Source organism: Vigna umbellata, chromosome 3, assembly GCF_029865625.1.
Source record: "Vigna umbellata cultivar VRB3 chromosome 3, Vumbellata_1.0, whole genome shotgun sequence".
NCBI lineage: Eukaryota > Viridiplantae > Streptophyta > Magnoliopsida > Fabales > Fabaceae > Vigna > Vigna umbellata.
The window spans coordinates 9,854,798-9,882,335 of record NC_142167.1 but is presented as its reverse complement, the minus strand read 5'-3'; the positions used below and the strand labels follow the sequence as shown (position 1 = coordinate 9,882,335).

Sequence of the window (27,538 nt, the reverse complement as noted above, 5' to 3'; positions counted from 1 at the left end):
ATCTCTTCTGGTTCTTATTTTTACTATTATGATTCGATCTTGAGGTTTATTTGAACCAAATACTTGGCTAATTCATTAATTTTTTTTATTATGATATATTCATTTAATCTAATCTTAAATGCTAGTTTAATTAACATAATAAATATTTTTTTTAATAACAAAAGACAAGAACCTTTGTTTAATTATATAATTTTAACTTTAATTTTACTTGAGACGTTACACATTTATGCTCAAACTTATTCATTAAGTCTACAAAATAACGTCTCTATTTAAATAACATTGCAGAACGCGTATAAATGGTTGTGCCATCTTTACACACAATATAAAGACCTCTCTACATTTTACAAAGCTAATATACCTTAGACACACCTTTCTTGGTTGGTGAAGTAAAACATAGGTATCAACATTTTTGTGTTTCCTTTTTTCAAGCATGCACTTTCCCCTTTTTCTTTTTTCTTTTGCGAGTGATTTATGGGTTTATGTTTGTAGTGAATTTTTTCATGAAATTTCTTTTATTCTTTGTTCTTTTGTGCTTAATTTGGGGAAAACTAGTATGTTTAAGGTGATTGAGAATAAGCTAAAGGTTTTAGTATTTTTCAAGTTTTAAGATTTCTAGGGTTTACATTCTAATTTGCGTACGTAGAATAAGTCGACATAAGTTATAAAAAAGAATTAAAGATCTAAATCAAATTTTTAGTTAGTGTGTGCATGTTTTCACGATGAACACTCACTTCTCTCTTTTCAAGAAATTAAACATAGCTTATAAAATTTGTTGGATTCATGTTCAATTGAAGCACAATTTTGTGGTTTAAGTATAGTAATTGTAACATTGACTACTACTTTATAAATAGAAAAAAGAGGGAAACTTTTTGCTAGATTTTGAGGTGAAAAAAATGTCATATTATAGTTTCTTCTTTATTCTTCATATGTCAGTATAACTATATATACCTTACATTTTTTTTATGAACTGTTCATATAAGTATTAGGTATTTTCACATGCAAAATGGACACAAACAAAAGGAGAATTATTTCAAATGCAACCACTCTTGAGGCCAATGGATGGAGATCTAGAGACAGTCGTAACATGATGGTAAAGAAAATGTAAGAATTTATTTACAAAATATTACTAATTGTTGATGATATATAATGACATTCGTTAAATAGTTTGATATATTGAAGCTCTTTTTGCCTAGATTGTTGTATAAGCATTGTCTTTGTATTATGAAATTTAGCTTTCTTTGGAACCTAATTGTTTTTTTCATTGTTTTTTCTTTTCTTTGGTAAACTAGATAGACATCAGATTAAGGAGTACAACAACCCTTATATACATGTAAAAAATATGCCTTTATCCTTATCAATAAAATCAATCATAATTTCTTTTACTATAATATTTAAACATATAATACTATATACAACTTTGGTATTTTACTCCTAAAACTCCACGTGGTTCATTAGGAAAATGAGAAATTATTCATAATGTTAGACAATTATATGCATGATATATACTTAGTAGAACACATTTAATGTTACAATTGTCATTCTTAAAATGTACTATAATTTTTTCTATGTCAAACAAATATATTGTTTAAATAAAGATTTATATGATAAATAGTCATAGATATTGAAAATGTAAAATAGAAACTTTACGTGATATTTTGCATAGTACATTATTCTTAAGAACTTTTTCAAGGTGGCTCACAAGTTCTTGAGGATATAACAAGAACCTTTCAAACAAAGTTGAGGCTAAAAAAGGGAGAAATAAAAAACTCAAGAACAAAAAATTGAAAGAGAGAAGACAAACTTAATGGTTTCATTCCCAAAGAAATATTCATTAAAAAGCTTTTCAACTACTTAATTTCATTATATTTCTAGTGCTAAAAACTTTAATTTCATTGATGATATCTAGCTACAATAATTTGCTTAGTTAATTCCATGTAACCATATCACTACCAAGTGTACAAACACATAGTTTATGTCTCATGCCTAAAAAATTTAGTTAGTCTTTCTAGTATATTGGAAAATCCATTATATTGAATACCATGCATTAAATTGTCATATAGAGACTTGCATATAATAACATAGAATTTGATTATTTCATTATACTAGTATTGGTTTCATGAGATGTAAATACAATAATTATGTTCACTTTTAATTCCTAGCAAAAATATTGTTTCGTAGTACTATCGTTTTATGTTTCTGACATTATAATAACAAGCAATAGTAAGTGTAAAGTTGAAAAAGTCAAAATTGAATTCAATATGAAGGATATTAGAGTTTCTAAGAAGATTGTGAGGACTGAGATTGTTAGCTGAAGGACTAGAAACTTTTATACTTATCATAAGAAGCATGCCTTAAAAGCTTTGGCATAACAAACTTGGACTATGTTTTCACACCTTTGAATCAACATTATAACCAATGTAATTAACAATCTCCTTGGATGGTTGAGGACCTAAATTGTATGAATACAATTCCAAATGCAAACATTATTGATTTTGTTATGTATGCAATGGTTTTTAGTTGCCTAAACGTACCATGTGTTGTGAGTATTCTTAGCAAGTTCATGTCAAATCCTAGTCAAGTTCATTGAAAAACTCTTAAATGGATCCTAAGATACTTGAATGGACTACATAGTAGAGTTCTAATTTATAGGGGAGTTAGAACGAAGGTCAAAGACGCTCTTATAGAAAGATATAAAGATTTGAACTATGTTCAATGTTTTGACATCGAAAAATCAACTAATGTGTTTAAAATGTATGATACTATTATTATTTAGAAATTCAACTTGTAGAATGTAGTGCCTACATTAACAACTAAGAGTAAGTATAATTCCTTGTTAAAAGTTATGAAGGAAGCTTTACGATTGAGGAGAATAGTAAAAGAGGTAAGAGAGTAATAGACCATGTTGGCATCATCCACTATATTAATAACAATGTCATACAATTATTGAATCATAAAAAAATTAAGCACATTAATATCGAGTTACATTTTCTAAAATAATATATTGTTTGAGAGTCTATTATGATGATGAAAGTCTCAACATATTGTAAAGCCTATTATATAATTACAAAATTTCTACCCAATAAGTTCTTTTATTGTTTAACTTTAATTCAATTGATTGGTGATTAAGCTTGTAATGGACAATTATGGCTAAAATATTTATGTTGAACAAAGGTGGAGATTTGTAGAGTTTGACTTAGTAAATATTTATAACATTGCACAATTTATACTCCTATGATTTTTTTTGTGAAGATTGTTTGAGACATGTGTCCAAGAAAACCATTTGATATAGACTTCCTTGTGAGAACCAAAAGTGTTTATCATTTAGTAGATTGATTATGTTTTCAGTACTTAGTTTAGGTGTGAATTGAATGTCATGTATTATATTGAAGTAATATTTGGCATTATTCATGGAGTTTTCTATTAATGCAATGTATATATAGTGAGTACATTAACAGCTAAGACTAAGTATAATGTATTGTCAAAAGTTGTGAAAGAAGCTTTATGGTTAAGGAGAATAGTAGAAGAGTAAAGAGAGTGATAGACCAAGTTGGCATCGTTTATTGAAGAAGTAAGTCTATCATAATAAAACCAAACATTATCATCGAGTTACATTTTGTAAAAGAATATGTTGATTGGAAGTCTATTATGGTGATGAAGATCTCAACATATTATAAACCCCCTTACATAATTACAAAAGTTCTATCAATAAGTTCTTTCATTGTTTAACTTTAATCCAATTGATTGGTGATTAATCTTGTAATGGACTTAGTGGTATTTTTTTGAGTTATGGTTAAAATATTTGTGTTGAACAAAGGTGGAGATTTGTAGAGTTTGACTTAGTAAATTTGTATAAAGTGGCACAATTTCTACTCTTATGGATTTTTTTGTGAAGATTGTTTAAGGCATGTGTCCAAGAAAACCATTTGATGTAGATTATCTTGTGAGAACCAAAATTGTTTATATGATCTAATAGATTGACTATTTTTGTAGTACTTGTGAAAACCACATGTCATGTATTATATTGATGTAATATTTGGCATGATTCTTGGAGTTTGTTATAAATGCTATGTATATATAAGTACCTCGGGTTAAAAGAATGTTGATTGGTATTATGTTTGAATGAGCATCCATTTAAGAGAGAAAAGTTGTTGCTGTAATTTTTAAAGTTCTTTTTATGGCTTACTAAGAAAGAAGAACTTGTTTCACTGTGAATTTTTATGGAGATATAATAGACTTGAGTAATAATCTAGTCAAACCTCATCCATTTTTTCATGTCATGTTATTCTTTCCTTCTTACTCTTTATTATTGTTCTCTAGTTCATTTGTAGAGTTTATTGTTTGTGACATTCTTGTCTTAAGTGAACTTGAAAAAATTCACAATTTTAGGATAATCTTTAACACATGTCAATTAATCCTAAATTATTTTTACAATACTCCTTGTTGTACACTAAACTTAAATCATTATATTAGTATTTAAAAAATAAAAAATAATTACATTAAGGAATATGACAAGTGTATAGTTATGTTTTAACTTGTTAAGTATTTGTTATAATGGTTGCTTTTAAGTTTAGATTTAAAATGTAGATGCATTTAAGGATGTTTGCCACTAAACACAAATTTAATTCAATTCAATTATGAGTGTGAAGGTTTGCATCCAAGATAAGAACATGAATATGTAAGTAAGATATAGACTACACAAATATTAAGATTAAATCGACATATAAACTTGGAAAAGTAAGAAGGAATCAAAGAGAAAATGGAAAATTTGAAATTAGGTGATGATGAAAGGTTGTCACACCACTTGAATGATAACCCAAGATAAGTGATGAATGAGTTTCCACTTGATTCAATGATACAAGACAAAGTTTAATCAATAAGAGAACCTACCCTCTTTCAAAGAACTTAATAAACCTTCAATTCATTCTAAATATGTCAAAGTTAACTACAAAAAGAAGTGTTGACTATTTAAGACCATATACAAATTATCACTAAATGACATTTTAATTTATCTAACATGACATATGTATGTAGAATGTAGAAGGCTTTAAGTGTTGGCCAAAACTGCTAAAGAGAATATAAGAGAGAAAATTTGAATTTTTTTTGTAATCATAACTTCTTTGGCTGATAATCATACGTGTGGCTCATGTCATGCTCATGCTTTCTTTTCTTCCCTTTTATCATAATTCTCATGCCTCTGAATGCACATTTCTTGACCAAACATGATGTTTTTCAATCAGACTTCTATTTGGATCTCGAAGATGTTTTTCTTTACTTATTAAATACTATAAATTACAAAGAAGATACTATAAAGAAATACAAAATAAAGAAATGTGGTGTTGACGAAGACCTTAACTTTGTGACATACTCTTAGTAATCCTTTTAAAGACATAAGACTTTGCTTATTTGTTATTGATCCAATAATATACTTAATAGAAAATCCTTAATCTTATAAATAAATCATGTATTGGATGAAAAAAGAAATTAATTTCAAAGAATACTTATAGGAAACAAAAAAAAATATGAAAGAAAATACAATAAGAAGAAAAGTTATAAAGATAGAAAATGGGAGGTATATTACAACTCTAAATTATTACTTCAAAGCATTGTTTCTTTAATAAGGATGGAAAAGATGAAGGATAATGAAATTCTCATTCTCCATTTGTTTTGCTCTTCATATAGCTGAAAAAACATTGTCAATATCAATCCTTACATTGGAGTTAACATCTCATATTGACACTTTAAGTGCATCCAATACTTGTGACTGTTTTTTAGAGGTTTTCACATTTTTAACATTAGAGGCATAAGTCGACACAAGTCGGCTTGGGTCCATTGTTAGATTAAATAGTTTATTAAGTAGCTTGATTTTTATTTTATAGTTTAATTTATGTAAAATTCACTTGAATCTAGTTGCATGAAATATTGATTTTTCAGTGTTGAACATTTTCTCAAACGAGATCCTCTCTCATCTTGGACACAAAATGAAGCTAATCTTTTGAAGTCTGCAGAAAGATTTGAAGAAGAGGTATTTGATACGGCCAAAGACGAGGTACCTTAATTTAGTTTACATGTCTCGTTTTATTGTACTTATTTTGTTTGTCCATTTTTATTTTTGAAATTACATGTTTTTTCTATCTCATATATAAAAATCATATTATTACAAACACTTAATGTTAAAATAAACAATATTTTACACTTAATGTTAAAATAAACAATATTTTACTCGTTTCATATATTTGTAGGTTGAGTACATCACAAGAATATCAACAAAGATGAAAGGAACCATGTCACCATTTCAAAGTGAGGAGTGTAATCTTTTGCCCTCACAAGTTTCTGGCTTGAGTGCTGAATTTGGTGAGATGAACTAATTATTTGTTTAGTTTATATTTTAGAATTGATTTTCATCCTTTAAAAAAAATTAAAAAATTTAAATGAATTAATTTTACTAGATATTTGTACTAAAAGTTTGACTTTTCTTTCAAATGTAGATAATACATGTACATGAGATAATAATTCTCTGTTACTAAATTAACTCGAGGTGAGAATCTAGTCAAAATGATCCACCTAGAAATACAAGAATTTTTTGAGGAACATGGACCTTTCAATTCCCTTTTTAAGTAATTGTAAAATCTTTATTAACAATGATGACTATAAAAGTTACAATTGAATTTATATAAAAATATGAGTAACACACACCCCTAACACACCTATTCATTCTATGAATATTTAAAAAACAAAAAAGACATGAGACATTACAAAGTCTTATTATATAGTCTAATTTTAGTAAGATTTTATAAAACATATGCAAGAGATTTGATATCATCTTTAACCTAAAATTTTAAGATAATGAATTTAGGAATTTTCTTTTTTATATATTGTTTAACTTACTCATTTCTACTCAATTGAGACTTAAGCTCATACTTGAATTCCTAATAAAAGGCACAATTCTCCCCTCCCATGTTATCATAATATAGTTTCCTTTCCAAATCCAACTATCTTCTCCAAACTTGTTTAGTGAATTATGAGGCATTAGTGTTTCTTGATTTCTTTCCTACTTAATCAGTCCCTTCTCCATTTCACATTTCATTTCTAAGTGTCATGGTTCCATTTGCCCACGTTCCATATTTTATCTTCTTTAAAGTTTGAGATGTTATACACTTTAGAGTTCTTTTGGGTAAGATCTCTCTGTTCCACCTATTTTCTCCCAACTTAATAATTATTCTAGAACATATTTTGTATGCTACACTTTAATCAATTCAATTTCTTTTGTTCTCTTTTTTTTGCATATATTTGTTAGATCCCTCGAGCATTTTGAGTCTTATTTTAACATTATCATTTCCATAAGATTTCTTTAGTATTGTTTCATAACTTTTTTTCTTTATTGCTAGTCACCATCTTCACTTTGTCTATAGTGCTTCATTAAAGCATTTTATATCTTTTACCCTACCTAAACTTTTATTGTGTTTTGACTTACAAATTGTTTTCCACTTAACCTACGCAAATTTTCTTCCCTCACTACTTGATCCATAGAGAAATCCTCGTTGTACATCTTAGTTTCTTTCACCGCTAGATAAAACATTTTGAAAAATGATAGAAGAAAGAAGATTAGAAAACTTAAGATAAACTTTATACATGTTACATTTTCTACAAATGATAGGTTTCTTCCTTATGTCTAGCTAGTTTTGTCATATTTTATGTTCTCCCTTCAAGAATCCATATAGATAAAAGATAAATTCATCTCCCTACATTTTAAAATTATTGTCAATCTTTCTATTAGGTTCCTTTCTACATACATCCCTTATACATCCTTTTCTGGACCACGTTGCTCATTATACACACTACATGCATTATTTGCAGTGTCAATCGTTCAGTCATTTTACTGACTTGAGCGTCGGAGTGCCTTTGAGAAGTGCCCGTCCGCCCGGCTTGGAGAAGGGGGAGGGAGTGCAAGCAACGTCCGTCCATCCGGTCTTCAACGCACATCCAGTCTTCAGTACAACCAAGAATGTTTTAGCGGGGGACCTCCAAACCCCACCGGAACATTTTGGCGTCCATTGTGGGGCCCGAACAGGTATTCCCATTGTAGCCACAAGGAACGAGTGAGTGGTGCTTTAAAGGATGTCAACCTTTAAGACTTAGCCAAACTTGGCATCCAGCGTCTGGCCATCCAGCCTCACAGACTTAGCCAAATTTGGCATCCAGCGTCTGACCATCCGGCCTCATAGACTTAGCCAAATTTGGCATCCAGCGTCTGACCATCCGGCCTCAACTTCTCGCCCATCCTGCCTCACAAACTTAGCCAAATTTGGCATCCAGCGTCTGGCCATCCAGCCTCACAGACTTAGCCAAATTTGGCATCATCCATCCGGCCATCTGGCCTCACAAACTTAGCCAAATTTGGCATCAAGCGTCTGGTCATCCGGCCTCAACTGCTCGGACATCCGGCCTCACAGACTTAGCCAAATTTGGCATCGAGTGTCTGGTCATCCGGTCTCAACTGCTCGGTCATCCGGCCAAAAAAACGTATCCAAATTTGGCATCCAGTGTTTGGCCATCCGACCTCACAAACTTAGCCAAATTTGACATCCAGCGTCTGGCCATCTGGCCTCACAAACTTAGCCAAATTTGGCATCCAGCATCTGGTCATCCGGCCTCACAGACTTAGCCAAATTTGGCATCATCCATTCGGTCATCCGGCCTCACAAACTTAGCCAAATTGGGCCATCCGGTCTCAACCTCAACCAAATTTGGGCTCAACAATTCGGCCGTTCAACCGCCAAGGTACATTTTCGACCTCAATCATTTGGCCTTAAGTACTTAGCCAAAATTGGCATCCAACATCCAGCCATCCGACCTCAACTACTCGGCCATTTGACCTCGACGTCTAAGCCAAATTTGGCCTTCAGCATTTGGCCTCCAAGGTACGTGTTCAACCATCCAGCCATCCGGCCTTAGGGACTTAGCCAAATTTGGCATCAGCCATCCCGCCATCCGACCTCAACCTTTCAGCCATCTGTCCTCACAGGTACTTAGTCACCAAAGGAATCCCGGTTGGCCTCACCGAAGGTCGGCGACTGTGGATCTTCATCAATGGAATCCCGATCGGCCTCACCGAAGATCGACGACTGTGGATCTTCACCAATGGAATCCTGGTCGGCCTCACCGAACGACGACGACTATGGATCTTAACCAAAGGAATACTGGTCGACCTCACCAAAGGTCGGCGGTTGTGGATCTTCACCAAAGGAATCCCGGTCGACCTCATCGAAGGTCAACGACTGTGAAACTTCACCAATGGAATTCCGATCGGCCTCACCGAAGGTCGGCGACTGTGGATCTTCACCAAAGGAATCCCGGCCGGCCTCACCGAAGGTCGGCGACCGTAGATCGTCACCAAAAAATCCCAGCCAGCCTTGTCGAAGGATCAGAAGTGTATCCAACTCATCCGACAAAGGCAAGACTCGTTTTTCCAACCATCCCTCGTGATCAACGAATAGGGAGGACATACACAAAAACCACCGAAGAACATATCCCTATCAGGAAGGTCATGAACAAAACCCCTTCGTATAATAACATCATGCTCGAGCTTGGGGGCTTGTGTACCGTACGGTTCTCATTCTTGGTCGTACGGACCTCACACTTGGTCGTCCTCCCATACGGTCCTCCCAGGTCGTCCACCTAGGTCGTGCCAACTGGTAATGACTCATTAAGTCCTTAATGAAGATTAATGCGTGATTGAGCCTTCATTAGGCCGAAAAAAGGTAAAAGTTCATTACAACCAATATAAATAAGAGTCTTAGGTATGATTTCTGGACCACGCAGCTCATTATACACACTACACGCATTATTTTTGGTGCCAAGTGTTCGGTCATTTTACTGACTTGAGCGTCGAAGTGCCTTTGACAGGTGTCCGTCCGCCCGGCTTGGAGAAGGGGGAGGGAGAGCAAGAAACATCTGTTCGTCCGGTCTTCAACACCCATCTAGTCTTCTGTACAACCAAGAGTGTTTTAGCGGGAGACCTTCAAACCCACCAGAACAATTGTTATAAAAGATGCATTACTTACCTTTAACTATTTTCCATTACTAATTTTTATTTTTTACAACTACCTATTCTCTTTAAAAATTTCCTAAAATTTATTTATAAACATCCAAGTAAAATAATGGATCATGTATTTTTATTATTCTTAAAATTTAACACCACCTCTTTGTTAGAATTATATTATCATCACTAATCTTTAATTATTTTATTGAATAGAGTACTTATAAATCTATTATTATTTCACTCTATTTCTCTTAAAACGGCAATGATTTCTAATCATATTTTTCTCATGCATTTTTAGTTTTAATCTATAAAATATTAACTTTTAAAAAGGTATTTTTTTTAATTTGAAATCACTATTTTAGTATAGAATAAGTGAATTTTATTGTTAGTCATTATAAAAAAAAATCATTTCCATCCTTCAAATTTTAAAATAACTTTTTTGACATATAAACATTCATTTTAAGGAAAATAAATTATATTCATATAAGGGATATAAAAAAGATATTTTGAGGTGATGAGAAGGTGTTGTAGAGACTAAAGGGTTATCAAAACATAACTAACCCTTGTTTTCAATTTTAAATGTTGCTTCCACTTGACTTGCAATAATGGCTTTGGATCTTCTAGGCTAATAGAAATTAAGAAAGAAAATATTTCTTTAACTTCGTATTGGTTACATAATTTGATATTTTTCTAAATAAATTAGTTATTAGAACCTAATTAATTGAAATTTTTGGAATTTTGTTAGAAGACTGATCATTTTTTAAGTTTATACCAATCAAATTGTTACATTCTTCTTTTCGGGTCATTAATATTGAATTGTTAGTCTATCAGTTTGTAATAATTCTTGTCTTTTAACTAAATAATATATGTTTTTTCCTCTACTTTTGAACCAAAGGGACTAAATTTGACTAGTATAAGTTTCAATCTTCGTATATAAAAGAGAACATATGCTTATTTAATTAATCATTATACTTATTATAATTACATATACAGAAGTAAGCGCGTAAGTTATTTTTACAAGTTTTTTTTATATATTTACAATTGACTAAATATATGTTTTAATTTTATGTTTTTAGGAGGAGAAAAAGAAGTAAGTGCAGAATGGCAGGAACAAATTTATCAGAAGGTAACATTAAACATTATACTTTGCTTTCATAATTTTTATATGTTAGCTATTGTCTATTAATTCAAAAATATATGAGGTTAGTATTGAATATAAGCATGCTAAAGGGGTAATTTGGTTCGACCCGGTTCGATTCATCACGGGTTGGTCACTTAGTGAGTCAACCTAACCCGATTCATTTATTAGCAAGCTAAAAAAATTTAAATCCGGTCTGATCCACCACGGAATGGTGGATTAAATGGATTGGTTCACTGACTCACTTAATTATTAGTTTTTTTTTTAAAATAAAAAATTATAATTTTTTTTTAATTCAAATCTATATAAATTTCACTGTAACAATTCAAAATAATAAAAAAAACATACAATAAGCGTAATCCAAAAATAAGCACAAAAGGTGAACAAATGAGTTTTTAATATTGATAATTTTTGTACACTTGTCCATTTATAATATTAGAGTCTTGAATAGATAAATCTATAATATTTTTTTCTCTTGAAACATTTTCTTTTATCTCATTTATAATATAATAAAAAAATGCTAACTAATAATATTTAAAAAAATAATAAATAATTAAATTAAATTAGGTGGATTGGTGAGCCAACCCGGCTCACCACGGGTTCAACCTGGATGAACTAAGTGAAAAACTAACCTACATAAAAAAATACATATTTTTTCAAACCTAACCCGGTTGAAACCGTGGTGACTGGGTTGTAGGTTAAAACTCATTTTGACATACTACTAAAGAAGGAACACTACTAGTTTTTGAATATAATAGATGCAATACATTTTATCTAACAATTACGTTTTTTAAGAATAAATTAAATATTAATTTAGATACTAATATTTCATAGTTAGAACAAAATATTGGTAGTTAATATTAGAGATTAATTTAAATTATAATTTATAAATTAAATTATAATTTTTTATTCATAATATATATTATTTTAGATATTAATATCTTTAGTTTCTAAATTGATATTTAAATTAGTTATAATGATTAATTATTTTTTGTTTTTAAAAATAATTGTTATTTTGTAATTTTCTTATACGGATACACAAGAATAAGTTCAAAAAAATTTAGGAGGCTTTATTAAAAAGATTAATAAGATAATAAAAATTATAATTTAAAAATAAATTTCTAAATTTAAATTAGAACATGAATTAGAGTATGAAGCTTAATATTATATTATAAAAGGAGTCATACTTAAGAAAAATTAATATAAATAAGAAAATATCATAAATAAATAAATAAAAAGTGTTATAGAGAATATAGACTATGAGCACTTATTTCCTGTAATAACTTCCTATTACGAAAAATATGGTGTATTTTTCTTGTGTTATGTCCATTAGACTTTTTATAATCTAACACTAAATCATTTGAAGATGTAACACATCCTATGCCTGATATTTTATTTTAGAAGGTTTTGTATAATGAGACTTATTTATAAACATCTTAAATAAAATCATCTAGACTTACATGTAGATTTTATTAGAATTTTAAATGTAAACCTAAGTCTCACATTGAATAAAAATAAGAAATAAACTACTATATAAAGGTGAAAACCCGTTAGTTCATTACTTTAAGGTTTTTGATAGAGAGTAGTGTCAATTACTTATATGATTGAACTCAGGTATCAAAAGTCTTATTGGCAAAGAGTTCTAGGTAAGTGTGTCTAATGTGAAGACTCATTACCTTAAGGTTTTGGATAGAGAGTGATATCAATTCTTTGTATATCTCTCAAATTTTTGCATCTTATAATAAAGTTTCATTTAAAAGTTATAGGAGGGAGGGTGACAAAGTCTAAGTTTCTTATCACATGATGATCCTGTAATTTTTCTTATGGACAAACTTAAAACAAAGATAATAGTTTATCAAAACTAAACTATATGTTATGATCAAAATCTTGGGTCATTTAGACTTTCTTTGTTTACAAAGACTATATTGTCTTTGATAGAATATTAAGATAATATCCTTTTTATCATGTGATTTAATGATTATACTAATTGAGTTTAACAATCTCATTCTTTTTTATTATAACAAATAATATTATTTTTTATTATAACAAATAATATTATTTTTTATTATAACAAATAATATATATCATTGCATATGGTGTTTGTAATGTTTGTCTTTCCCTTATGAGATGTTTTTGCATATTTTAGGCTCATTCTTTCATATTCTCCCTCATTGTATTTTGTTTGCCTCACTTGTTAGTTTGTATTTATCATCTCTTTAATTGAGTATTTTCTTTTAGAATTTCCATCTCTTTTATTATGTCAGACCCCTTACATAAAAGACACCAACTTAATTTTTCATTTCTTAAACAATGCTATCTTTTTCCAATGCAACTCACCCATTTGATTTTAAAAATTATTCTTTTTTATATCATTTTCTTCAAATCTCGTTGTAAAAAAAATGAAAATTTTCTTGTGAACATTTGAAGCTTTACTTTGATTCTGAAAGAAAGTCCATTGATTTTTGGAATTGTTGAAGGAGGTAAGGTGAGGCGAATTTCTTTTTATTTGGATCTTTTTACTTGCATTAAATAAGATAAGTAAGGTTAAAGTTAAAAAAGAGTGAAGATTAAACCAATATGTCAGTGAAGCTTGGAAAAATGAATTAAAAAAGTAAGAATACGAGGGAGATCATTGAAAAATGAAATCTATTTAATAAGTATTATTAATTTTTTGGTTCATTTATATTCATATTTTTGACATTTTTTATCCTTTTTTTTAACATTTAATAAGTATTATAAATTTAGTTTTTGTTATTGATAGTTATAAACAAAGTTGAAGTGTTATGAAATGATAATGTAGTGACACCGTTATTGCAGATCCAAACTGTAAAATGCAAATATTTCACAAAACTCAACATTCTATACAAGGGTTTGAGTAAAAGATATGAGCAGGTAGACAATGTTTTCAAGTTTATGATTAATTTGAAAACTTTCATTTAGAATAACTAATGTTTTCCATTGCACTAAAGTTTCAGTCCCTTCCTCCACAACCAAAGACACCTGACGTGATAAAATGTGAGCATCATATGCGGGCATTGGAATTTACTTTTGCACTCTTCAAAGCAAGCAAAAGTGAAATTACTTCGGATTTCGAGCAAAGAGTTCATAAGATGGAAAAATATATACAAGTTATTGAGCAACATAAAATTGTTACTTCCAAATCAAAAAAATTTCAAGTTGGAGAGACATCTACAGAAAAAGTAGAAGAAGCACATATACAGAAACCAATAACACAAGTATTTGGCTCACATAACTCCTATTTTACAATGCCAATTTTTCAACAAGTGACAGACCAATTATTCACTTCATATCCACATGAAGGTATGATTCTATGCAATTAATATATTCATTATGTATGTTTATATAAGGGTTAATATTAGAAGTCTTACGTCGACTAGAGATAAAGCTAATTTATATTATATAAGTGGATGCAAACCTCACTTTACAAACCAGTTTTGTGAGTTGATTTAGGTTTAAAGTACACTTCTCAACAGTTAATAACAAATATTTTTAATCATTTTTATTTACCAGGATATGGAAATGTTATTATACAAGAAGGTATGATTCTATGCAATTAATATATTCATTTCGTATGTTTATACAAGGGTTAATGTTAGAAGTACCATATCAACTAGAGATAAGGTCAAGTATACAAATGGATGCAAACCTCACATTACAAACCAGTTTTGTGAGTTGATTTAGACTTAAAGTCCACTTCTCAATAGTTAATAACAAATACCTTTTATCATTTTTATTTACCAGGATATGGAAATGTTATTATACAAGAACAAACAAGTGGTGAAACCACACCTGTCATTAGCAATTCTGCAATTTTAGCCCCAGCCTTACTTGAAAACTGCAATAAAGTGAAAGAACATTTTCAAGATCATAGTTCCATTTGTGATGATTCAAGCCCTGCGATGCAACACTTGATTAAAGTGGTTAGATTACAATTCATTACATGATATATTTCATAATAAAGATTGTTATACACATACTGAAATGTTATAATTATGATATATTTATAGTTGACTTCCATATCAACAGAAGCCTTAGTGGCTTCTTGTGGAGAGATTGGAATGATATTCCATTTGAGTGATGACAAGTCAACACTTGAACCACTAAATGGTCAACCAATTGGTGTAATTGACTCAAACTCAAAGAAAGTATTTGTAACAGATTCACAAGCAAGATATTTGACTCGTAGCAAATTTGGTCCAAGAGAAACGAAAATTAATCGTTTTATTAATGCAACTCCTATAGGTGACAATGTTATGCAAGAAACTAATTCAGAGATACATTTCTCAAATTCAAGCATTATTCAGGTAAAATTCCTAAATGCTAATGAGCTATATTTATTTTCTAGTATGTTTATCGAAAATATTGTTTGCTAAAAAAATGCTTCATGTTCACATATATACTTAATTACATTTTTTTTATGACTTTTTTTATCTAATGCATGATTACAATGGGTGCCACATCATTTTCTACGCAAATATATTTTTATCATTTCAGTAAGCTCTTATGGAATGATATTGATGGTAATGTTTAGAATTAAACATTATTTATTTGATTTATTAATATCCATAGTTTAGAATTAAGCACTATTTATTTTATTTATTAATATCCATAATTTTATCAACCGATTCTTATGTATAAAGTTTATGTAATCATTATTTCATTTGAACCTGAGTATTGAAAAAGTTCATAGTAATATTTCTTAGTACTAAATTTGTATGCTAGAACAATAGTTTTTGAAATAACATGTTATTTTTAGAACAAGGATTGAAAAAAAACTTTTAAAAATGTTTTGAAAATTTTCATAATAGAACAATGATTAGACAATAAAAAAAATGATCATCTAAGGATTGGAAAACATCTCAAAAAAGTTATTGCAAAAGCTTTGAAATGACAACCAATACTTCATAAATGAAGCATTGCAACACTCACTTTTATACTTATTCCCTTACAATTGAGATGCATTCATTCCTTTACAATTTGTAAATGATTTCATTGATCAAATTTGGAATTCTTCCTTATTCAAATACATAAATTCATTTAAATATTCCTTTATCTTCTTCTAAGATAAAGAACAAGTATTTTTTACCAATAAGCTACTTCCGACTTTCTTAAGTATTTTATTATTGTCACTTTAAGCTACAACAAAAAGTTTTTTAGAGACTTACAAGGAGAACTGTCTGAAGATAGGATATCAACTATAAACATTTCTTGCTAGATTGAAACATACTTGTGAAAGTGAATGTTTTACAATAAATGTTATTCTCTCTATCCTTTATTAGATTATCTAGTGATCTTTCACTTAACAAACCTTTATAATACTATTGCAAGTAGAGCACTTAATATTGTGTAGAATCACTTAACATCTTGAGTCATTTCTATATGGTTGAGATTCCAAGTATGATAAAGATGGTTGAAGCTTGCAGACAAATCAGTATCCTTGTGTTAATGCTTTAGGAAAGGTTGGTAGCCTTTTTGCATACAAGGTTGGTAGTTCTTATGAATACCTTTTTATATATCTAAAAACTCTAAATTAAGCATACAAACTTAGAAAAAGTTGATCTATCGTGACAAAATCACTATGAGAATTCAAAACTTGCTTTTGATGAAGAAGAATGGACAATCTAGCAAATGAAATTTTCATTTATGATATCTATGTGACTTAATATCTAATGGCTTCAAGTAGACGTTGTCTAGACTATGTGTCTTTTATATACTTTGTATGTTTTCTAGTTGTTTTATTCATCATCTAGATTTTTGTATTTACTTTAAATGGTGTTGTTATAGATGGTTTTGTGTTTTGTGTTTTGTGTTGGTTTGTCTTATTGTCTAACTGACGACTTGTTTATTATGATATATACTTATTATAATTATGATTAGCACTTAAAAAACTAATGTTATCAAATTGTTATGCATGATCTATTTTATTATAGAAAAAGTAATATCTTAGAAATTATCAATGATTTGTAATTTAATGTGAAGAATATTATTCTCATAATTGGTAAAAAGTCTTGTTATTCATATTTTTATATTCATATCAATATTATTTTTCTACAACTTCCAATATTTTATTGTTTGTGTTATTAGAATCGTGAGCTCACCTTATTTAGGAAATTTTATCATTTTGCATATGTATGATGAAAAAAAAAGAAATAAAATTTTCAAAATATAAAATTAAGCTATTCAGATCTTAAAAATAATGATTTTGAGAAGTCATATGAAAAAAAATTGCACATATTAGATTGAAAATAGGTTTTTAACTCATTGAAAAACTTATTTTATTTATTTTTTCCTTTCCTAAGAGTGTTTATAGATAATTTTATCCAAATAAACCTTTACATTTTTTTCTTAACTCGCTGCATCACTTCATTACTTTTTTGTGCTTAAAAAAGTAAAAATTACGAAAATACAATGCTATAGTAAGAATTAATATGGTTATGTGTGTATGTAAAAAAATAACACATTGATAACTTTTGTAGGAAAATCATACTCTTTCAGAAGAAATAAAGGAGATAAACAAGCAACTAATAGACACAGAGGTAGTCATTGACAAAAATAATAAAATCTTTCCAACTACCACTGAAGCACAAATTGCAGTTGGTGGTGAAGGATTAACTGTCAAATTGTTTTTCAATTCAGTGACTGTTAATCTAAACCCAATGCATGATTTTCACAAAAAGGTGAAATTGATTTAAGTTTAATTTTATACATAACCTTAATTTGCTTTGTTTACTTCCTTTTCTTAACTATAATATTGATCATGTAGCCAATAATCAACCCACTTTGGTTGCACATTCCAAGAAGCTACCCAAATTGCTCAATTGTTATTCTAGATGAAACTCCATCAGAAACCAGGTTTGAAAATTGAATTATTTTTTTTTCTATTTCTATTTTTTTTAACATATTATCAAGATATTTTTTAGCAGTTGATTTTATTATAATTCTATTTCTTATGCCACATTGCATTGTTCAAAATTTCTATTTAAAAACTCAAAATTCTTAGTTTCTCTTCTGTTTTTTTCATTTTGAACAGCAAGGGTTTAGATGATTTATCAATTAAAGCCAAGTTGAAGTTAAAACTTTCTCTTAAATTGCTACGTGAACCTTTGTCACTAAAGGATATTGCAATGTCATGGGATCATTGTGCTAGAGAAACAATATGTGAATATGCACAACTTCATGGTGGTGGAACCTTCACCTCAAAATATGGAGGATGGCAGAATTGTCTTCATGATAGTTAAAGAAGTTTACATATTCTTATTAATCAACTTCAAAATTCTCAAAAATCTTTGAGATATCTTTTTATTCAAGTACTTCAACGATGAAGAGTTATTTCTATCAAATATGATACTCTTGAGATATACTTAAATTTAGGCTTTTACTAATAATTTGTTTAAATCTTATTTTAATAGTTTTGGATTTTTTAGTTTGATTTAATAAAGATAAAATAGGAATACATAATTATGATTTTCGGTTTATCTAGGTATAATATTATTTTATGATAGATTAAGCAGATTTTAATTTTAAGATAATTGATATTTTATTTTTAGTGTTTATTTTTATTTCCGTAATATTGTAAGTATCACGGTTATTTAAAACCCTTCAATTATCAATAAATAGTATACTCAATTTCAGGAAAATATTTGAGTATGTAAGATAAGATTTTCATAACAGATACAATATGTTAGATGATAAGTTGTTTGAGTACATTGATAACAAAACCTAATTAATTTAGTTTGAAATCAATTTTTATACATTATAAGAAGTTTAGAAGTTGAACATGTTCATTTGTAATAACTTTATATTCAAATGTTTTAAAATTTATTCTAATTTCATATAATAAGGTAATTATTACTTAATACAATGTTAATATAACGATAAAGCTATTGACTAAATTATAAATGATTAAATTATTTGCAATTCATATCTATTAGTAACTCTCTTCAAAAATCTCTGTTAGTATCTTTAAGTTCCATCATACATTCTACCACATTTTTACTAAAAATAAAATTTTTATACATCACTTTTAAGTACGTCAATGTTAACAATTTTATGATATATCACAATATGTAATTAATCTGTAGGCTCTTGATGTATTTGAATTGAAATAATTTTAAAAAAAATCACAGTCCATTTAATAATGTAATTGTTGTATAAAAGTTATTTAATTATTAAACAATAAACTAATGTAAAATTTAAAAATAAAGTATAAACTTTTAATGATATAAACAAATGTTTTTTAAAGCTAATCTGACTCATAATTATTAGATTATGTGTTGTTAATTATAATTTATTTTTTTGATTTTCAAAGTACCTGGAAAACTGAAAAAGCATAAAATAGTTTAATTGTCTAACTCTTTTTAATGAAAACATTTTCATAATGTTACCACGCATAACAATATTTGAGAGAATGATAAAACTTTGTACATTGATCAAATATTTTTATTTTTCTCTTAAAACTCACATTAGACATGATTGTGAACTTCAAAAACCTCAATTAGGTGACACTCTAAAATTTAATAAAAAAATATAATAACATGAAACAATCCATAAAAAAAGTAAATACAAAAACATAAAAAGAAAACAATAAAAGAATGAGACCAAACTAAATTTATGTTAAAAAACATACATAAAAACTTCTTTATAAAGAATTAAAAGAAAAAAAACAAAAACAAATTGATCTCCATTATGAAATAAGGTTATAATAATTTTAAAATGTAATCCAAGTATATATCGCAATCAATATATGCTGTTATAATGTTCTAAATGCACACATAGGTTTAATATAATATATTATTATTACATTTTTCAATTGAACTTTTATTAAAACAAACTGGTCTTCCTTAAAAATTCTTTTTTTAGTAACATTCTAAGTGAGTGACTGAACGAGAATGACGGATAGGCAAAGACTTTTTCCTTTTCTACAACATTTTTTTGTAGGTTAAATTTGTAATTCAAAACCAAATAAAAAAAAATGAATTTGGTTTATTTCGCTAGACTCGGACCTTCAACTAATTTTTGAGTGAGTCTTCTTCTAGTTTTTTATGCGAATCAAGTTTACTATTTTTCTCTTTTCTTCATATGATTTCCATTTTCATTGTTCATCCTAGAAACTCCCACATTTGACCCTGTTATGTTTGAATTTGTGCCATGTGTAGCAAAGACAAATAGACAAGTGGAAATATTGATGAAGTTTGATATTATAAAATATTGCTATTCAGTTTATTTATGACAAGTCATGTATTGAAAGAAAGACAAGCAACACCAGAAAGCAAAAGGAAAACACACACTAACAACAACATAGGTATGCTTCTGTGATCTGTTGAAGCTTGAACAATGTAGATTGCTCAGTGATCTGGGAATTTATTTTGTTGATGGGTGTCTTGGTTTTTTCTCCATCTTGTTCTTGTGGTGTGTGTGAATCTGAATCTTTTGGTGTGTTGGAGTGATGGAACTGGGTTAAAGTTTGGATTTTGAAGATGGTATTCTTAAACCCATGTCTATTTTTTCTTTTTCAGATGGTTATGATTATGCTTTTAGAGGGTAGAGAAACAAGAAGATGGGATTGTTCATGGTGCATTGTTTGTTTGATGGGCTAGTTCGATAGAGAAAATGAGGGTGGAATGGCTGTGAAATGCAGTTGTTAAAAATCTATTGAAATGAGTACTGGAATAGGGTTCCTAAACCATTGACCTAGAAGAATCAAAAGAACAACTTTGTTATTAGAAATCATATGGCAGTGCATTGATAAATCATAGCACATATTTATGCATTCCAATGAAAAAGCTTTCCACTTTAAACTTATTAACAATGCTCTCCATTCCCCTTAACATTTGTCTTTTGAATATCTATATTATGGACTGTTTTCATGGTTTAATATCTGTTCATTTTCTAACACTAACTGCAAAATTAACCGTGTCATCATCGTTTAAAACCATCTTGGTCTATTCATTCATTTTTCTATCTTTTAGGTTTCAAATTTTCTCTGCATTGATGATTTCGGCTGCGCTTACCTCTTATTCATCTGTTTAAATTGTCGAGGGAAAGCTAGTATCAAACTCTTGAACTTTTTCATTAATTTGATGTGTTTTGATTAGCTTTGTTTTCTAACCAAAAAATTAAGGACCTAAAGAAAGGATTGATGATGCTAACCTTATTTCTGGGGTTTCTAAGTTGTAACTCTTCAACCACTTTGCTTCTCAATGATTCTTCCATTTTCCAGATTATGTATTTTTTTTGGTTCAGTACTTGTAGAAGGAAGTAGACATTTAATTTCTCTATATATAAGTGGCAGGAGTAGAGCAAGACGTCGAAAACTGAATAGATGTCTCCAGTGAAATTGAAATCAAAATCTAAGGCTGGTAAGGATCAAAGGAACACCACTCCAACTACATATGGTACCAGTAATCATGGAACTGATCTAACTGGTACTTCTGCTACTGCATATAATCCATTTTCAAGTGCATCATTTCCTTCCCTGGAAACAGCATTAGTTTCTACTTTCACTCCAACCAATGGCAACAATCATTTTCAAAAGATAGATGACACATATGAGCATCCAAGTAGTCTTCAAGGGACAGTGTCAGAGTGTGACTCGGTTTCTAACAATGGCAGCTGCTCTGGTGAATCAGAAGACCCTAAAGAGAAAGTGAGAAAGTCTTCCTTTGGGCAGGAGGGTGTTCCAGGATCTGAGAACGAAAGAAGGGAGAAGATTCGGCTTAAGAACGAGAGGAAACACCAGCGCCAGAGGGAAAGGAGAGCTCAAGAACTGCATAACCGATGTTGTGGCTATCTGATGTCAAAGAAACTAGAATCACTTGCACAGCTCCTGGTGGCAATGGGGTTCTCTTCTGATAGAGCAATGTTGGCCTTAATGTTAAATGATGGAAAGATAGAGGAATCAGTATCATGGATGTTTGAAGCAAGTGAAGCTCACACCAAGACTACTTCCAATGTTGGAGTCAGGGCTAATTTGAAAATTGATGTGAGTGAGGAGCTTGTGCAAGTATCGGATATGGAGGCAAGGTACAATTGTTCTAAGCAAGAAGTTGAAAGGGTAGTTATTGCCTGTGAAGGGGACCTTCGTAAGGCAGAAAATACTTTAAAGTCTCAGAAGCAAGAATCTTCAGTAAGCCAACTAAAGCCAGAACAGTCTGCTAAAATCAGTGGCCTGATGAGATCACAGAGGCTGCCATCTGTTTCAGTTTCAACCCAGCAAAGACAAACGGGTGAAGGTGATTTCAAGTATTCCAGAGTAGGTAGTTCAGCTTCTGTGTTCCCAGATCCTCAAAGCAAGAATCTTCTGTATCATCAAATGGCTCTGCCAGTTAAAAGATGGGTTGTTTCAGGATCAAGTCCTTCTGCTACGTATGCTATGGCACCCTCCACACAAGTATCATCCCCATCTGTTAAAATAGAGGTTCAGCTTAGTTCCTTTGGGAATAAAGGGAGAATGTTCCACCAAGGAATGGATAGGGACCCAGTAGTCATGATGCAGCAGCATCCACTATTTAGAAATGGTAAGCAAGACCCTATTTCTAGGGGAAATGCCTCACCTTCAGGGACACGAGGTTTGTATGCAAACAATTATCCAGCAGCTGAAAATGTAAGGTCAAATAGGATGTTTCTACAAAACCACACAAGAGGAAGTGTGGCTAATGTGAACATGGACCAGTTTTACCAAGCTTATTATAAAGACCATCCCTATGTGTTTGGACATGTAGATTCCTCATCATCTGGGGTGGGGTTTTTTTGTAAGCCAATGCATACTTCATCACCTTGGCCTTCAATTCGGTTGAGCACAAATGCACCTTCACCTTCTCTTACAGTTCCACCTTCCCTTGGACTATTTTCTGGTCAGACTGGAGCAAGAGCATTCAGCTCACATTCACATGTGGATTGGAACACTGGTGGCATGATGCCAGAGTTCGACTACACCAGAGTTGACTGGACTTTGGATTGCACTTCCTTGTCTTCTAAACAAGGTGGATTGAGGTTAGGGATCTCAGCAAACATTTCAGGAAAAAGAATGAGCAATTCATGCATGGCAGGGCTACAAAATGTTTGCATGAGTAGGAACACTTCATCCTTCAGTGGTTTGAGAGAGTGGACATCCCCTTTTGAAGGGAATGACATATTCAGTCTTCCTAGGAGCTTTGTTACCTCTCCTCCTCTCATGAGACTGTAGGACTCTTGAGTCTTCTATAATTGCTGCAATGGCTATCTTCATGGATTGTTCTTGTTTTCCAATGAAATGCATCAATTACTTGCTAGTGGCTTATGTTCTTTTGTGCCTTGTAGCTGAAACTAAACTCTTGTGTTGTGCCCTCTTAAAAAAGACAAAGCTTCTTTCTAATTAAATCTAACTATGTTGTTTCCAATACATTTTACAAACTAGATTCACAGCAGACATGAATTGTTTTTTCAACCATTCTAGTTGTTCACCAATGGGAGTTGATCTAGCAGAAAAGATTAGTCTATTCTTTTTAATTTTCTTAAAGAAAGGTACTTTAAATAAAATTGACTCGGCAAAAGTATATGGGAAAAAGAATAGAAAACATATATTACCAAAAAAATGTAAATATTAAAATTTTATTTTGGTAACATAACATGTATAACTACCTAAGATAAACTTGATAATTTAGATTATCAAAATAAAAGGATAAATTGAAACTAGAATAGACAGAAAACGTGTCTGTGAGGTCATGCAGGCATAAGTTCGATTCTTACGTATGAATCCAAAGAACTTCGGTACCTTCATTGTGTCCAAGGTGAGACACCTCAAAGGAGAATGAGTACCCAATTCATCACTCTACGCCCCCCACCAATTCCCAACATCACAAACCCAAACACCAGAAAAAGACCAACACCAAATAATTTTTATCCCTTCCCATGTCTACAGACATCCTTCAGTCGTACTCTTAGAACTCTGCACTTCCCTCAAAGAGCTTCACCAGATCCTCCTCCTTGTCATCAAAATCAATTTCTCCGACGAGCACTTTTTCCAGACCAAGCTCATCAGCTTGTTCTGCAAGTTCAGCAGCATCACTGAAGCTGCACGTGTCTTTGAGATTGTGGAACACAAGCTCGACGTGCTTTACCACACCATGCTCAAAGGGTATGTGAAAAACTCAGCTTTACGTGATGCCCTGAAGTTTTATGGTAGCATAAGGTATGATGAGGTGAGTCCTATGGTCTATGACTTCACCTATAGACCTGTCAAATAAGCTCAAATCATATCAAATAAACTCTCGTCATACGACGGGTTAGGCCACAGGATAAAAAATTCTTTTATTAAAAAAGTTCAAAGAGCCAAATATTCCCAAAGAAGCTCTGTGGGTTAGGACTAACACAGGATTATTTTTTTTAGGATGAAAAAAAAAATATAAACCCATTTAAAAAATTTGTAATTTCATAACAGTGAAAGGCATAGGATTGTGAACTTAGAGTGAATTCTTTTGTAATTTCATAGCAGCTATAGGGAAACGTGCGTATGATGTGATAGGATTAGCGTAAGCAATAAGAGTTAGTACAACTGGTTAGTAAAAATTAAAGCTGTTAAGAAAAACAGGTTAGTAAAAACAGCAAATGAATATCAAGTAACCTATCAAACTAGCCTATGAAACTGCAAATAAAAATTCAAAACAGCTATACTACTTTACTTCCTAAAAATAGCAAATGGAATTTAAACTATGATAACGATGATTAAAAAAGAAAAAAATAAAAACAGTAATCAGCACGAGAAAGTATAAAAAGTTAACCAAAAAAGCAAAAAGATTTAGAACATGCTATATCAGAATTGCACATTGTCCTCCATGTCAAAGGGGATCAGAACTGAAACAGCAAATAAGTAAAGAAAATAAACTGAACTGAACAATTGTTTTGATACAAAGAGAATAGAAAGATTGAAATGCTTGGCAGCAACTGGTCCTGACTCAAACTGTTCTTCAACTTTGCTCTTAATTCTGACGTGATGTCCTGGCCTAAACCTTCACAAAACTGCTATAAACCAACCAACCATGCTAAAAAATCATCTCATTATTGGTCGTTCCTACAAACAAACCCATTATGGATAATGATACTTCCACACCCACAAAGTAACAAACTTTTGACACCGTCACATGTCGTCTTGTTAGTGATCCATTTGTCAAATAATAAGAAAAAACAAAATGACGTGTAAATGAATTGAGATAGAAGTTGAAAATGGCGGTTTGATTTTGGCATTCAAAATCAGATTTGGGATTCAAAAAACCTAGAGAGAGAAGGAGCCCACCGTGGAGAAGAGATTTTTCACTTCGACGGTGTTTCTACCGCCACTTTCAAACCTGCGCCGTTTACCGTTTCACCGGAGGACATTCCAGCGCTGTACCGCCGATCGAAACATGCCCAGGCCACCGAAAACTTAGTCGTTCCGCCGTCGTGCCCTGCGTTTCGCGACTCCAAAGCTTTTGTTCGGTGCGCATGAGTTTTTTCCTACATTTTTTTCGATTTAGTTATTTTTGGTGTTCTATGGTTTGTTTTTCTCATGTATTTAGGTTGAATGAACCGTTCTAGGATGTGAGAACTTTTTTCATTGTTTCATTACAGAGACCTTTTTTGGGTGGTTTTATTTTTTAAATATTGATTAAGATTTTTTTTTTGGGTTGTTTGCTATATGGGTTCCGTGATTTTAAGATAGTTCACTTGTGTGGATGCGTTGGTATAAAAATTATTTTAGAATAATTCAATGTTTTAATGATTGATTTCCCGAATTGTAAAGCCAACTAGTGTTGATATATTTCTTTAAATTTTAAAAAGTTTGTCGAACTTTTCGTTAAAGATTTTTTCATTGATGTTGTATTTTGGTGCTTACGTTTTACAATGATGGATTTCTTTAAGAAGAAAGTCGTACCAAAGTAAGTAAATGTGATACATTGTAAATGTCATTGTTGGTAGGGAATCGTTCCTTTTTCCTTCTACTAGAGAACTCATTTGTCACTGTGAAATTGACTAAATTTAAAGGAAATCATTTGGGACGTTTGCAATAATTTTATTCTTGCCCAGTATTGGTGAATATAATTTGAACATTACAATGTCATTGACTTCACATTACTTATTGCACAATACCTGCAAAGTAACTTTGGGAATTTAATGAAGAACAAAGCATTCAGAGAGGTTATGCTCCTTGATTATAATAAGGATCACATCATGTGCAAAGTTTTAGTTTCATAGACTCAAAATTCAACAAAGTTTGGAAAATGATGGAAGAAATTTTACACTCAATATGGCTTGAAGGAAAGAGACGATCTAGTTTTCGAGGTTGACAACCATTGGAAAGAATGAGAGCGGAGTGAAGTGATTGAAGTTGAAAGGATGAGAGAGGAGCAAAGAGCGAGTCTGGAAGTGAAGGTGCGTGGCAAGAGAGAGAAAAAGATGAAAAAGATAGAGAAAAAACTGGATAGCAGAGGAGAGAAGAGAAAAAGTACGGCCACATCAGCATGGATTTAACGTTGTTACTGTCAACTTAACGGACATGACCTTATTCATACATTTTTCATAACATAGAGACCCAATGTTTTCATTTTTAAAACTGGGTACTAAACAGAAATTCACCTCTTAAAATGGGGACGAAGTAAGCATTTAAGCTTTAGATATAAGATAAAAAAATTTATCAGTAAGCTAGTTAAAAAAAAGAATAATCAATATATTTATCATCTACATTACATACAATCACACATAGTCATTCTCTAACATAACAAAACTTTATGCATAACACCACAATGAAATGACCGTCCAGACTTAGAATGAGTGTCGAGCTATAGCGGGTTGTGTACTCGTGGTGGCTTTTACTGCTTTGCAAAGCCATTGGCAATAAGTTTCACCCTACCACACTCACGAGGTTAGTCTAGTTCGGGCCTTGGAGCATACTGGAAACCTCCAAGACTAAGACCTCCTGCTACTCCTCACGACATGGATCAATCCTCTCTACGTGAGAATGAAAGACCATTGGAGTTTCAGGATAACCCCCAAGACTGAGTTCCTGCATTCATTCTAAACATACTAGAGTCTCACCAAGAGATCTCACTTTGAAACTTACTTTCACTTTGAATAACAACTCATGACATTAATACTTACATGACTCAATACACATTCATATATAATTCACAATACATCCAAACCATCATTTAAATCAACCAAAGTCAATGAAATAAAGAGTAAACTAATACTTGGACCAGTCACTCAACGGACCCTCTCGCTAAGCGACCCTAGAGTTTTCTCACATAATGACACAGCTCGCTATGTGAATACACAGGCAGTACCTCCAGACCTCAAACCACTCGCTTAGTGACCCAGCTCGCTGAGCG

The 27,538-nt window shown here is 30.9% G+C and overlaps 1 protein-coding gene and 1 pseudogene across 1 annotated transcript; both read left to right on the top strand.

Moving 5' to 3' along the window:
• Nucleotides 1-1,003: 1,003 nt before the first annotated feature.
• On the top strand, nucleotides 1,004-18,436 carry LOC148201613 (mediator of RNA polymerase II transcription subunit 15a-like; annotated as a pseudogene).
• A 2,097-nt stretch (nucleotides 18,437-20,533) lies between these two features.
• Nucleotides 20,534-25,767, top strand: LOC148201612 (uncharacterized). The gene has a single exon (XM_088110917.1). The coding sequence runs from the start codon at nucleotides 21,520-21,522 to the stop codon at nucleotides 23,380-23,382; it is 1,863 nt and encodes a 620-aa protein (XP_087967043.1). The 5' UTR covers nucleotides 20,534-21,519; the 3' UTR covers nucleotides 23,383-25,767.
• Nucleotides 25,768-27,538: the final 1,771 nt, after the last annotated feature.

Bases quoted from the DNA above. Each gene is read 5' to 3' on its own strand.
- LOC148201612 (XM_088110917.1), top strand. From the start codon at position 21,520: ATGTCTCCAGTGAAATTGAAATCAAAATCTAAGGCTGGTAAGGATCAA.